The sequence below is a fragment of the Ranitomeya variabilis genome, chromosome 1 (assembly GCF_051348905.1).
Source record: "Ranitomeya variabilis isolate aRanVar5 chromosome 1, aRanVar5.hap1, whole genome shotgun sequence".
Taxonomy (NCBI): Eukaryota; Metazoa; Chordata; class Amphibia; order Anura; family Dendrobatidae; genus Ranitomeya; species Ranitomeya variabilis.
This window is the reverse complement of record NC_135232.1, coordinates 193727754-193741616: the sequence shown is the minus strand read 5'-3', so window position 1 is coordinate 193741616 and position 13863 is coordinate 193727754. Positions and strand designations below refer to the sequence as shown.

The 13863-nt window shown below is 41.5% G+C and overlaps 1 protein-coding gene across 1 annotated transcript in view; it reads left to right on the top strand.

Annotated features, from left to right (window-relative positions):
- FBN2 (fibrillin 2) overlaps positions 1-13863 on the top strand; it is a 379678-nt gene that overhangs the window by 283010 nt on the left and 82805 nt on the right. The window contains exons 36-41 of the mRNA XM_077291494.1: positions 552-674; positions 2062-2223; positions 3030-3098; positions 4616-4741; positions 5044-5169; positions 8144-8296. Coding sequence (XP_077147609.1) covers positions 552-674; positions 2062-2223; positions 3030-3098; positions 4616-4741; positions 5044-5169; positions 8144-8296 — 759 coding nt within the window. The remainder of the gene's footprint in view (positions 1-551; positions 675-2061; positions 2224-3029; positions 3099-4615; positions 4742-5043; positions 5170-8143; positions 8297-13863) is intronic.

The following is a 13863-nucleotide window of genomic DNA, read 5'->3' as shown; positions in this document are numbered from 1 at the left end:
TAGGTGATCAAATACTTATTTCATACAATAAAATGCGATTTAATTACTGTATTTTTCGGATTATAATCCAAATTATAGCTTCGATGGAGTCGCTGCTGCCAGAAGCTTCTGGCGATGGTGAAGGCAGGAGTCGGGTGATGGCTGTGGGCCTCAGGCTAGTACAACAAGTGCTCGGTGGTGCGGGTGAAAGCCTGGAACCCCTTCTATGCAATGGACTCCTGGAAAATGGCCACCAGAGGTGGAGCATTCGCAAATTCACACAAACTGCTGATACACAGACTCCTGGATCTTAGGAACTTACAGCTCGGAGATCCAGCTCCAGTATCATGAAGCCATAGCTTGGTTGGACACACAAATTATCTTAGTTATGCTCTGAGTTACTTTTCTCTACAGGCAGATAGTGTAGCAAAAAAAAAGAGTAAATGGCTAAAAATGTTTTCAGACTTTCAAAATATTAAACTCTAGAAACCTGGCAAAAGCTAGAAATCCATTATATCGTTTGTATTTCCAATACTAAATAATATACCTTTAACTATCATTGCTTTCTACAGATGTGGATGAATGTGCAGATCCAATCAACTGTGTTAATGGCTTCTGTGTTAACATTCCGGGGAGATATGAATGTAACTGTCCACCCGACTTTCAGCTTAACCCCACTGGTGTGGGCTGTGTAGGTAAGAAGAAGCCATGAAGAAAGCTACAATTATCAGTTTAGCTGGCACGCTTACTTGTAGGGTTTTAATTCATTTTTTAGAGAATAGGAAAGATTGACAATATTGACCTTTTTTCTTAGAACAGTCTGTGTGCATGAGGACATAGTATACTCTAGTATCTCTGCGTGAAAGCTTTAACACATAATGTGAAATAAACTCTAGGCCCATTAGGTGACATATTTAGCACTCAGGTCAAGGACAGGGCTTCATACAGGGCAGATGAAAATGCTTTACTGTTGATATATAAGACTAAAAGTAAGCTTAAAGCTTGCTCTGGCCTTGTTTCTTGCTTATTTACTTGTATATTACAAGAAATCAAATGTTGCAATTTTTGGCTTCATCTTGGATGCAGGGGTGTAGGAAATGGGGCCCACTTCCAGCTCCAAATATGTAATTGTGCACTATTATAAGATGTTGGACTGCAAAGGGCCCATAATCTGTTCTTGCACAGGGGCCCTCTTCTGTCTGCTTTGATGTGTTATATTTTTAAACTGTGTAGTTTCCATCAAAGTTAGTCACAAACTGAATCATAAATATTATCTAATGCATTATGGATCATTTAGGAATAGTTGTGATTGTCAGAAGTTATATCAACTGTAATTAGAAGTGTAATCTCAATAATATGGAAGTTTGAATGAAACGTCACCCCAAGTCTAATTCCTAATATAATACAGTATACGATTTGTATTAGTCATATATCTAGTGAAACTGATAGAAAAAAATTATATTAAATTGCTGCTTCTATTAAAAGAAAGTATGCACACCTGCTTTTGTTTAACCAGGCATTCTGCAATGCCACGACATACAAAAACTTTCCAACTCTTGAGGAATCACATTGTAGCCAATTAGCTTGTCTTCTTAAACTCAGTCTCTCTCTTTTGCCAGTTCTGTATTTGGAAGTGTTTTCTCTTAATGACTGATCTCTTGACCAGTCCAGATGTCAAAATTTTTATACTGACTGGTTTCAATCTGCATGGAAGCAGACACATTTGGCTTCCTTTGAAGGCCTAAAATTTAATGAGAACATTGTTCAGAAGTTGACCTGGAGTGAAACCAAACTATGACAAATGCTCTAGTACAGTAATATTATTTGTACTTGTACTTTCAAGTATTATGGTTAGCCAGCAAGTCATACAGTAAGTAAAGCTTGTAGACAATCACATCTATTCATTCAGTATAGTGTCTAAATAAATAATACAATGTTCTTGTAATCCTGAAGAGGTGTAGGTGCCAAATAATAGCTGCAAGAAGGATGTAGTCATTTATAAACATGGTGGAGCATTCATACACCATAAGCTCTGTAATTATTGCTACATTGTACACTTACATCCTTTGTGTTTCCTCCAAGATACAAGAGTGGGTAATTGTTATCGGAACCATGGACCTCGTGGTGATGGGACCATCTCCTGTAGCACAGAGATTGGTGTAGGCGTGAGCAGGTCTTCATGCTGTTGCTCACTTGGAAGGGCTTGGGGAAACCCTTGTGAGATATGTCCACCAGTTAACACCTGTAAGAACTGATCTCATGCTTATTTGTTAATGTATTATTTTATGTGTTATAAATATTTTTAAACTTATTATATTGACTATCATATGAAATGGGTGAAATGTATGAAACTCTCTTTATTGCCCATAACAAACTCACATTTTTTGTAATATTCTTGAAAAATTAAAGTTGTACTGATATTGGTCCCAATGGGCAACAAAGACAGATTTTCTTTTAGATCGTTTTCACAACAGGGGTGGGGCATTCATTAGGAGTGAGCAAAAAACAAATTCAGCAACTGAATAGGAAAGGGTTCTTTACAGTTAGAGCAGTCAGACTGTGGAATGCCGACCACAAGAGGTAGTAATGGCAGATAGTAAGCAGAATCTTTTTAATGATTCTTTACTTATTGAACAGTAAACACATACATGAAAATGACCAGTTTATATAGTACAGTAAACGTGGATGTACAATCATGGTCAAAGGGGCTGGCTGTTTTACTCACACAAATGGCATGGGGGATTATAAATAATCTAACGATGAAGAATGTATAATTGGTGGAATAAAAGTTGAACTTGATGGTCTCTTTTCAACCTATCTAACTATGTAGCTGTAATCTTCAATCCTATGCTTTTCACTGAAAAATTGCTAATGTATATAGAATTTATTTAACCTCTTAGGTCTGTTGATTAAGTAATACATTTAATATATAATTTTGCCATAGTCAAAAGTAAAGATTTCATTGTAGTATTGATGTAATATATAAGGTACAGTTATTTTACCATGAAACACTAATCTGTTTACTAAAGCTCAGCTTTTTTTGCTTCCAGCTGAATATAATACACTGTGCCCTGGCGGAGAAGGTTTTAGACCCAACCCTATCACTATTTTGTTGGAAGGTAAGGATATAAAAAAAATAATTAAAAAAAAAACAATGTTTTTTAAGAAATAGATGAATGATTGACGTCTAATGAAATTATCACTAGTGGGTAGGCATGTTTTTAAAACTGTAATATCAAACTAAAGGGGTTTAAAAGTACATTTTAGTTAACAGATCTTATAATCAAAATAAGTTCCATAATTGGATGTTAAATAAAATGTTCCTGTGCTGAGATAATCTCATAAATGTGCCCCTGCTGTGTCCTGTGTAATGGCCGTGTCTGACAATGCTGGAAGCACAGCACCTGGTAAGGTTGCCGAGAAGATGATAGCTTTATTGATAGATCAGCATTTGGTAGGCATGTTATTCCACATATTATACATGACAGCGCTGCCAACCATTGCCCGGTACCACACTCCACATCGCACCAGGCAGTGACCAAGGACCTTGTCAACCTTTCATGACCATGTAAACTAGAGCTAAGTGCTACGCAGCATGATTGATAGCCTAAAATTTATTGGATTACAATTGTCAAAAGTGTGAAAAGAAAAGATGATCCAAAAAAAGCTGCACAGTACAGCCATGTTCTCAGAGATGCCTGTTTCCATTTTGGCAGAATAATATATCTATTACCCATAGCTGATAGACTTACATATTTGATGTACTGGATGTAGGACTTTCATCTGTGCAGCAAGTTGACAACATTCAGTCCATCGCCCGTATATTTCACGTGTTTGATCATTGCTCAGAAGAGTTCATAGAATGTCAGGATATCTGTAAATGGTATAGCTTTAATTTTTTTTATTTATTTTTTTACAAAAAACACAGAAGGAAACTGCGCATTGTGCAAATAATTTAAGGCTATCCTCATTCCTCAGAATCTTCTACTACATACTGGGAAAGCACAATAATGTGAAAACATGAGAAAATGAATTGTCTTATTAAACAATTTGCTTAGTTTACAGACGTTTTCATTTAATAAGTGACTATGTGGAAATATTTTAAAACGTAGATAAATGAGAAAAAATCTATCTTTACAAAAATCTGATAATTATTGAATAAGACTCCTAGTACTAGATTATTAAATAGAAAAGTAAAGTTTTTTTCACACAGCAAAACCTATTACCTGTCTGTAAGTTCTCCCACTAATCCATGAATGGGGTCCTTTGTGCCCCCGTTTAAATGGTACACTGGTGGATAGCTGATAGGTTTTGATTGTGGGGCAACCATTGTAAGGCTTACAAAAGTATTGTTTAAGAAGAGAAAAAGGGGAATTTCTGTTCTTGAGAAAGAAAACTTCACTTTTATATCCAAGGTATCTGTCTGGTATTGCAGCTCAAATCCATTCAATTAAATAGAGGATCAGCTGCAATGCCCGGTATAACTGCTGGACAAGATCGGAGCTTCCTGGAAAAGGGGAAAAAACACAACTTTTTCTAAAAATTGAAAATAACCTGTTTAGCATTTAAACAACTTTTATTCACATTAATCTAACAGGGCTTAACTATTGTATCCAAACATATTCTATTACTTTAGATATTGATGAGTGCCAAGAATTGCCAGGACTCTGCCAAGGTGGTAATTGCATAAATACATTTGGAAGCTTCCAGTGTGAATGTCCACAAGGTTATTACCTCAGTGAGGAAACTCGAATATGTGAAGGTAAATGATTGGAAATGACTGATGAAGTCAAACCTGGAAATCTTTCTTATAGTCCTTTTGGCATCTTTTAGGAACATTTACATCTCATTGATATGTTTTATTACAGTTTGTAATATACAATACAGTGAACATAATGCTGAAACAATATTATATGAAATGTCAATTTTTGCACAGAATTATTTGCAAATCCGCATTAATAATAATTTATTTCCATGAAGTTTATTTATGTGTAGAACTTGTCATTTTTATTTGACGCCTCATATTTTTTCTTTATATTAAATGTGTCTTGTATTAACTTTTAGACATTGATGAATGCGTCACCAGTCCCGGAGTCTGTGGTCCAGGAGTATGTTACAATACTTTGGGGAACTTTACATGCATATGCCCTCCAGAGTACATGCAGATTAATGGTGGTCACACATGTATGGGTAAGTGGCTATGAATCAGTCTTTGTCCAAATGTACTAAAATGTAAATAAAGAAGAAATTGAAGTTTAGAGGTGTAAGTGTTTTAACTGTATCTAATTACAAGTACCGGTAATCTCTGGAAGCTTTCTAAGGGCACAGCTGAAGATGGGAAATAAAATAAGAATAAAAAGTAGAAGGGTAATTGGTGGAGATCTACCAATTTTTATGCATAGAAAATGTAGTATTGGCAAAACGCGTAGTAAAATGTTTCAAATAAATGATAAATATGTACCATTGTTGGTTTTTTGTACCATTGTACCCCAGCCATGAGGTGGTATAAAATCAGTTTCACAAATCCATGTTTCACACCTTGAGTACGGATCACAGTATAAGGACTAATAGGTGTTAGGGTCGAGTTCCCACCTCTGCCAAGGGGGAATCTCGAACCATGTCCGCTGCGGTCTCCCATTCTTCTCCAGCCGCAGTGGAGCCTGCTCAGCGGAGACATCGGTCCCAGCGTCTGGCTCAGCCTGATACTGTGCGGATGGTTACTGCTGTCTTTCCAGGCTCAGCCATTGTAGCCAGTACTGGTCAGCGGCAAGCAGACGTCTCTGGGACTAAGTCCTGCTTTTCCCCTTTTGAGCATGCCCGGGGTAAGACCTCTCGTTGGAGGTCAGGAGTCACATGCTCAGGTACTGTGGCAGCTCCCATTGGTCCTCTAGGAAAGTCCTAAAGTTGCTCAGGTACTGTAGCAGCTCCCATTGGTCCTCTAGGAAGGTCCTGAAGTTGCTGCAGCTGCAAAAGGTTTGCATGGCCGCACGGACATATGCTAGTATCAGTGTCATGGTTCTCAATGGCAAGAGACCGTAGTAAAGCATACAAAAGGACTAGCTCTTGGAAGATGGGAACTCGAGCTGACTGTGAGCTAAACCTACCGCACAACTAACAGTGGCCGGGTAGCGTGCCTACGTTTTATCCCTAGACGCCCAGCGCCAGCCGGAGGACTGACTGACCCTAGCAGAGGAAAATACAGACCTGGCTTACCTCTAGAGAAATTTTCCCCAAAAGGCAGACAGTAGCCCCCACATATATTGTCGGTGATTTTAGAGGAAAATGACATACGAAGTATGAAGATAGGTTTAGTAAATTGAGGTCCGCTTACTAGATAGTAGGAAGACAGAAAAGGGAACTTCACAGTCAGCTGAAAACCCTTTCAAAACACCATCCTGAAATTACTTTAAGACTCTAATATCAACTCATGACACCAGAGTGGCAATTTCAGCTCACAAGAGCTTCCAGCCTCAGAAATATTCAAAAACAGAGAACTGGAACAAAAATGCAAAACAATCTTAGGACTACAAGTCCAACTTAGCTGATAGTAGTCTAGGAGCAGGAACATGCAACAGAAAGGCTTCTGGTAACATTGATGGCCGGCATAGAAATGACTGAGGAGCAAGGCTAAATAGAAACTCCCACATCCTGATGGAAACAGGTGAACAGAGGAGATGAAGCACACAAGTTCAGTACCACCAGTAACCACCGGGGGAGCCCAGAAACCAAATTCACAACATATCAGCTTATGTTATGAGCTTTAGCTTCTCAGTGGTCTTGTCTGCTTGTGGTCAGGGTCCAGCTGAAATAAACCACTAGAATACCGGCACCTCCGGTGAGGAGTTTGTATGGTGAATTCAGGGCTGGCGTAAAGCCATTAGAATTCCGGATCCACCAGAGAGGAGGTGATTGTGTGCTTGCTACTCCCTGACTACTGATTGCTTTTGCTCTGTTAGGTAGCTGTGCTCCCCTGTGATGCTAACAGGGCACAGCGTTTTCCCTTCTGTATGACTCAGTGAAGTAACAGAGTTTGCTTCTACCGCCATATTGTGCCACCATTTGCTAGCAGCAGGTTGGTCTCCTGCACGGTGGACCCCGGGCTGCGAATGCACCACTAATAATATCTAAATATACTCGGTGCATTCTGCCAGCCCTAACAGTAGACAAATATATATAGGAGGTTGGGGAGTTTGGATTTGAAGACCCGCAGTCAGCCGATATAACATTGTTCAGACTGTAAAACGTGGATGTGTGAAATAAACTTCAGGAAGACCATGTCATAAACCATGTCTGACAAGATGCTATCAAACTTTAATACATTAGGTAATATTTGCATCACTTTGTACCTTTATGTATCCTTGGACACTAATGATACATTTCTTCAACTATGTAATCAGAAGTTAAATAATTCTATGGCTTTTAAGGAAATGTATCAGCAGGTTATTGCTATTCAATCTGAGAGCAGCAAAATATAGGACAAGTGAGCCCGATTCCCAGGAACTATGACTTACTGGGCTGTGTGTTGTAGTTTCAATCCAATCAGTGTCTATCAGCAGGAGATTATCACTACTTTACTAGGTCTCACGAGCATGGCAATAAGGCTAATCTGTGAAACTCCGGCTCCACCACTGATTAGCATCTTGCTGACACAGGAAGTTGCCAATCAGTGGTCTGGATGGAGTTATACAGAGCTCAGCATTCTGAGCACTGCAACATCTACAGCAGAGAAAACAGTTATTTTATCAAAACTGTGCCAAGCTGCCCAGCAAGTGGCATATCATTGTATTCAGGCTCCCTTGCCCCATATTATGCTGCTCTCAGATTACATAGCAAAACCTGCTGACAGATTCCCATTAACTAAAATGTTCTACTTAATTAATTTGAACTTGATCATTGAGATATATATATATATATATATATATATATATATATATATATATATATATATATATACAGTACATATATACCATATATATATATATATATATATATATATATATACACATAAGCAGAATGTAAATTCTTAAATCATACCAAAAGAATTACAGGAGTGAAAAGTATAGCTAAAACATAGTTATTTTGATTTGTTGTAAGACAAGTTTATGAACTGTTCTTAACTTCAATATTTATTTCTACGACATATGTAAATTGTCTTTTATTACAGATATGAGGAAGAGTTATTGTTACAGGACCTACAATGGAACCATGTGTGAGAATGAACTGCCCTTTAATGTCACTAAAAAGATGTGCTGCTGCACATATAATATCGGCAAAGCCTGGAGTAAGCCTTGTGAAGCATGTCCAACGCCTGGAACAGGTACAGAATATGATGTCATTGCGCTCTCTGCCTGTCGCTAATATTTCCACTCTTCATCTTCGCTGTTCTGACCCTTGTAAAATCTCCGCTCCCTTTCAGATGTCTATTATTCATGTTATATGGTCTGAAAGTAGAAAAAAAACCTAAACAAGTCATCACTGGGCTCATGTACAGGACAAAGACGATTGCATAGAGACTATCTGACTCCTTGGTTACAGTTACCACATGGCCTCCGGGCAGTGCTGCCGACTGTGTCTAGGGGAAAGAAAGCTTAATTGACATTTGTACAGAAAACCCTCATTGTGAAATGGAAAGCATAGGGGTACAGTAGATGTCCCATTGACCTTTTCGGCAGGCCTATATAGTCATTATAGCTGTTTTTAAAGAAATTTTAAGGAGAAAAATTATGATAATGTCATTGGACAACATATCTTCTAAACTTACATTGCTAAAGCCAGTTCATTCTAATCGCCCAAACCGAATGTGGGTGTACATGTGAGTGTAGGTTATAAGAACGCAAGTCAATACATAACTTTCTTAACCCCTTCCCGACATGCGCCATACTAGTACTGCGCATGTCGGGTCCCCTGCTTTGATGTGGGCTCCGTCGCTGAGCCCACTTCAAAGTCGCGACATGTCAGCTGTTTTGTACAGCTGACATGTGCGCGCAATAGCGGCAAGTGAAATCGCAATTCACCCGCCGCTATTAACCTGTTAAATGCCGCTGTCAAACGCTGACAGCGGCATTTAACCGGCGCTTCCGGCCGCGCGGCCGGAAGTGAGCGCATCGCCGACCCCGTCATATGATCGGGGGTCGGCGATGCATCAGGATGGTAACCATAGAGGTCCTTGAGACCTCTATGGTTACTGATGCCGGCCTGCTGTGAGCACCCCCTGTGGTCGGCGCTCATAGCAAGCCTGCATTTCAGCTACATAGCAGCGATCTGATGATCGCTGCTATGTAGCAGAGCCGATCAGGCTATGCCAGCTTATAGCCTCCCATGGAGGCTATTTAAGCATGGCAAAAGTAAAAAAAGAATGTTTTTAAAAATATGAAAAAAATAAAAAAAATATAAAAGTTTAAATCACTCCCGTATCTCTTTCAATATAGAGCAGTATATCTGTGAATTCCTGATACCATCAATAAAATATAGCTCCCTGACACCAGCAGCATTCATGAAGCCCCACATTAGGACATTGCCATCACAATACTTTACTGTAGGAATCAAGCATTTTTCTTTGTACTCCCAACCTTTGCGATGCCAGTTTTTAAGCCAGAAGTTCTAAAAACATTTATCTTGGTGTCATCTCTCCCGAGTATAGAATCCCGATAGGCTTCATAGTTTTCAGAATGGGTCCTGGAAAATTGTAGGCAGACTTTTTTGTGCATGAGCTTTGGGAGAGGCCACCTTCATGGACAACACCCATAGTTACATAGTTATTAAGGTTGAAGGAAGACTTTAAGTCCATCTAGTTCAACCCATAGCCTAACCTAACATGCCCTAACATGTTGATCCAGAGGAAGGCAAAAAAAACCCATGTGGCAAAGAGTAAGCTCCACCTTGGGGAAAAAAATTCCTTCCCGACCCCACATACGGCAATCAGATTAGTTCCCTGGATCAACGCCCTATCAAGGAATCTAGTGCATATACCCTGTAACATTATACTTTTCCAGAAAGGTATCCAGTCCCCTCTTAAATTTAAGTAATGAATCACTCATTAGAACTAGGGTTGAGCGACCTTTACTTTTATAGGATCGGCCAATTTCACTCGACCCGACTTTTGAAAAAGTCGGGTCGAGTGAAATCGGCCGATCCTATAAAAAAGTCGGGGTCGGGGTCGGCCGAAACTCGAAACCCAATGCAGTGCATTGGGTTTCCAATGGTTCCCAGGGTCTGAAGGAGCGGAAACTCTCCTTCAGGCCCTGGGATCCATATTTAAGTGTAAAATAAAGAATTAAAATAAAAAATATCGCTATACTTACCCTCTGACGGGCCCTGGTACTAACCGGGAACCTTCCTTCCTTAGAATCAGCCTTCCAGGACCTTGCGGTGACGTCGCGGTGACATCGCGGCTAGTGATTGGTCGCGCGGCCGCCCATGTGACCGCTCGCGCGACCAATCACAAGCCGCGACGTCACCGTGACGTCACCGAAGGTCCTGGAAGGGCTGATTCTTAGGAAGGAAGGCTGCCGGAACGAAGCCGAGAGTGAGTATATTCCTATTAGGTATATACTCACCCTCGGACACGCCCTGCTTCTTTCTGGCAGCCTTCCTTCCTAAGAATCAGCCCTTCCAGGACCTTCGGTGACGTCACGGTGACGTCGCGGCTTGTGATTGGTCGCGCGAGCGGTCACATGGGCGGCCGCGTGACCATTCACAAGCTGCGACGTCACCGCGACGTCACCGCAAGGTCCTGGAAGGCTGATTCTAAGGAAGGAAGGTTCCCGGTTAGTACCAGGGCCCGTCAGAGGGTAAGTATGGCGATATTTTTTATTTTAATTCTTTATTTTACACTTAAATCTGAATTCCGATACCAATTCCCAATATCTTAAACATATCGGGAATCGGTATCGGAATTCCGATTCCAGATTCAGAAGATCGCCGACTTCATGGCCGACCCCACACAGGGGTCGGGTCGGGTTTCATGAAACCCGACTTTGCCAAAAGTCGGCGACTTCTGAAAATTGCCGACCCGTTTCGCTCAACCCTAATTACAACATCATATGGCAGAGAGTTCCATAGTCTCACTGCTCTTACAGTAAAGAATCCGCGTCTGTTATTATGCTTAAACCTTCTTTCCTCCAGACGTAGAGGATGCCCCCTTGTCCCTGTCTCAGGTCTACGATTAAAAAGATCATCAGAAAGGTCTTTGTACTGTCTCCTCATATATTTATACATTAACATAAGATCACCCCTTAGCCTTCGTTTTTCCAAACTAAATAGCCCCAAGTGTAATAACTAGTGTTGAGCGATACCATCCGATACTTGAAAGTATCGGTATCGGAAAGTATCGGCCGATACCGGCAAAATATCGGATCCAATCCGATACCGATACCCGATACCAATACAAGTCAATGGGACTCAAGTATCGGACGGTATTCCTGATGGTTCTCAGGGTCTGAAGGAGAGGAAACTCTCCTTCAGGCCCTGGGATCCATATTAATGTGTAAAAGAGAGAATTAAAATAAAAAATATTGCTCTACTCATCTCTCCGACGCAGCCTGCACCTTACCGAGGGAAGCGGCAGCGTTCTTTGTTTAAAATTCGCGCTTTTCTTTCCTAACGTGAAGTCCCGGCTTTGTGATTGGTTGCGTCGCAGTCACATGGGCGACGCAACCAATCACAGCAAGCCGTGACGTAATTTCAGGTCCTTAAGGATTTTAAAATTACGTCCCGGCTTTGTGATTGGTTGCGTCGCAGTCACATGGGCGACGCAACCAATCACAAGCCGTGATGTCACGGGAGGCTGGACACGCGCGCATTTTAAAATGCGCGCTTGTCCAGCCTCCCGTGACGTCCCGGCTTGTGATTGGTTGCGTCGCGATCAACCAATCACAAGCCGGGAGGCTGGACACGCGCGCATTTTAAAATGCGTGCTTGTCCAGCCTCCCGTGACGTCCCGGCTTGTGATTGGTTGCGTCGCGATCAACCAATCACAAGCCGGGAGGCTGGACACGCGCGCATTTTAAAATGCGCGCTTGTCCAGCCTCCCGTGACGTCCCGGCTTGTGATTGGTTGCGTCGCGATCAACCAATCACAAGCCGGGAGGCTGGACACGCGCGCATTTTAAAATGCGCGCTTGTCCAACCTCCCGTGACGTCCCGGCTTGTGATTGGTTGCTTCGCGGTCAACCAATCACAAGCCGGGAGGCTGGACACGCGCGCATTTTAAAATGCGCGCGTGTCCAGCCTCCCGGCTTGTGATTGGTTGATCGCGAAGCAACCAATCACAAGCCGGGACGTCACGGGAGGTTGGACAAGCGCGCATTTTAAAATGCGCGCGTGTCCAGCCTCCCGTGACGTCACGGCTTGTGATTGGTTGCATCGCCCATGTGACTGCGACGCAACCAATCACAAAGCCGGGACGTAATTTTAAAATCCTTAAGGACCTGAAATTACGTCACGGCTTGCTGTGATTGGTTGCGTCGCCCATGTGACTGCGACGCAACCAATCACAAAGCCAGGACTTCACGTAAGGAAAGAAAAGCGCGAATTTTAAACAAAGAACGCTGCCGCTTCCCTCGGTAAGGTGCAGGCTGCGTCGGAGAGGTGAGTATAGCAATATTTTTTATTTTAATTCTCTCTTTTACACATTTTTACATTAATGTTGTTTCGATACCGATACCCGATACCACAAAAGTATCGGATCTCGGTATCGGAATTCCGATACAGCAAATATCGGCCGATACCCGATACTTGCGGTATCGGAATGCTCAACACTAGTAATAACCTATCTTGGTATTGCAGACCCCCCAGTCCTCTAATACCTTGGTCGCTCTTCTCTGCACCCGCTCCAGTTCAGCTATGTCTTTCTTATACACCGGAGACCAGAACTGTGCACAGTATTCTAAGTGTGGTCGAACTAGTGACTTGTATAGAGGTTAAATTATGTTCTCCTCATGAGCATCTATGCCTCTTTTAATGCATCCCATTATTTTATTTGCCTTTGTAGCAGCTGCCTGACACTGGCCACTGAATATGAGTTTGTCAGCCACCCATACACCCAGGTCTTTTTCATTGACGGTTTTGCCCAGAGTTTTAGAATTAAGCACATAGTTATACATCTTATTACTTCTACCCAAGTGCATGACCTTACATTTATCCCCATTAAAGCTCATTTACCATTTATCAGCCCAAGCTTCTAGTTTACATAAATCACCCTGTAATATAAAATTGTCCTCCTCTGTATTGATTACCCTGCAGAGTTTAGTGTCATCTGCAAATATTGAAATTCTACTCTGAATGCCCCCTACAAGGTCATTAATAAATATGTTAAAAAGAAGAGGGCCCAATACTGACCCCTGTGGTACCCCACTGCTAACCGCGACCCAGTCCGAGTGTGCTCCATTAATAACCACCCTTTGTTTCCTATCCCTGAGCCAGCTCTCAATCCACTTACACATATTTTCCCCTATCCCCATTATTCTCATTTTATGTAACAACCTTTTGTGTGGCACCGTATCAAAAGCTTTTGAAAAGTCCATATACACTACATCCACTGAGCTCCCTTGGTCCAGTCCGGAACTTACCTCTTCATAGAAGCTGATCAAATTAGTCTGACATGAACGGTCCCTAGTAAACCCGTGCTGATACTGGGTCATGAGGTTATTCCTCCTCAGATACTCCAGTATAGCATCCCTTAGAAAGCCCTCCAGGATTTTACCCACAGTAGAGGTTAAGCATACTGGCCTATAATTACCCAGTTCAGTTTTTGTCCCCTTTTTGAAAATTGGCACCACATTTGCTATACGCCAATCCTGTGGTACAGACCCTGTTATTATGGAGTCTTTAAAGATTAAAAATAATGGTTTATCAATGACTGTACTTAATTCCTGCAGTACTCGAG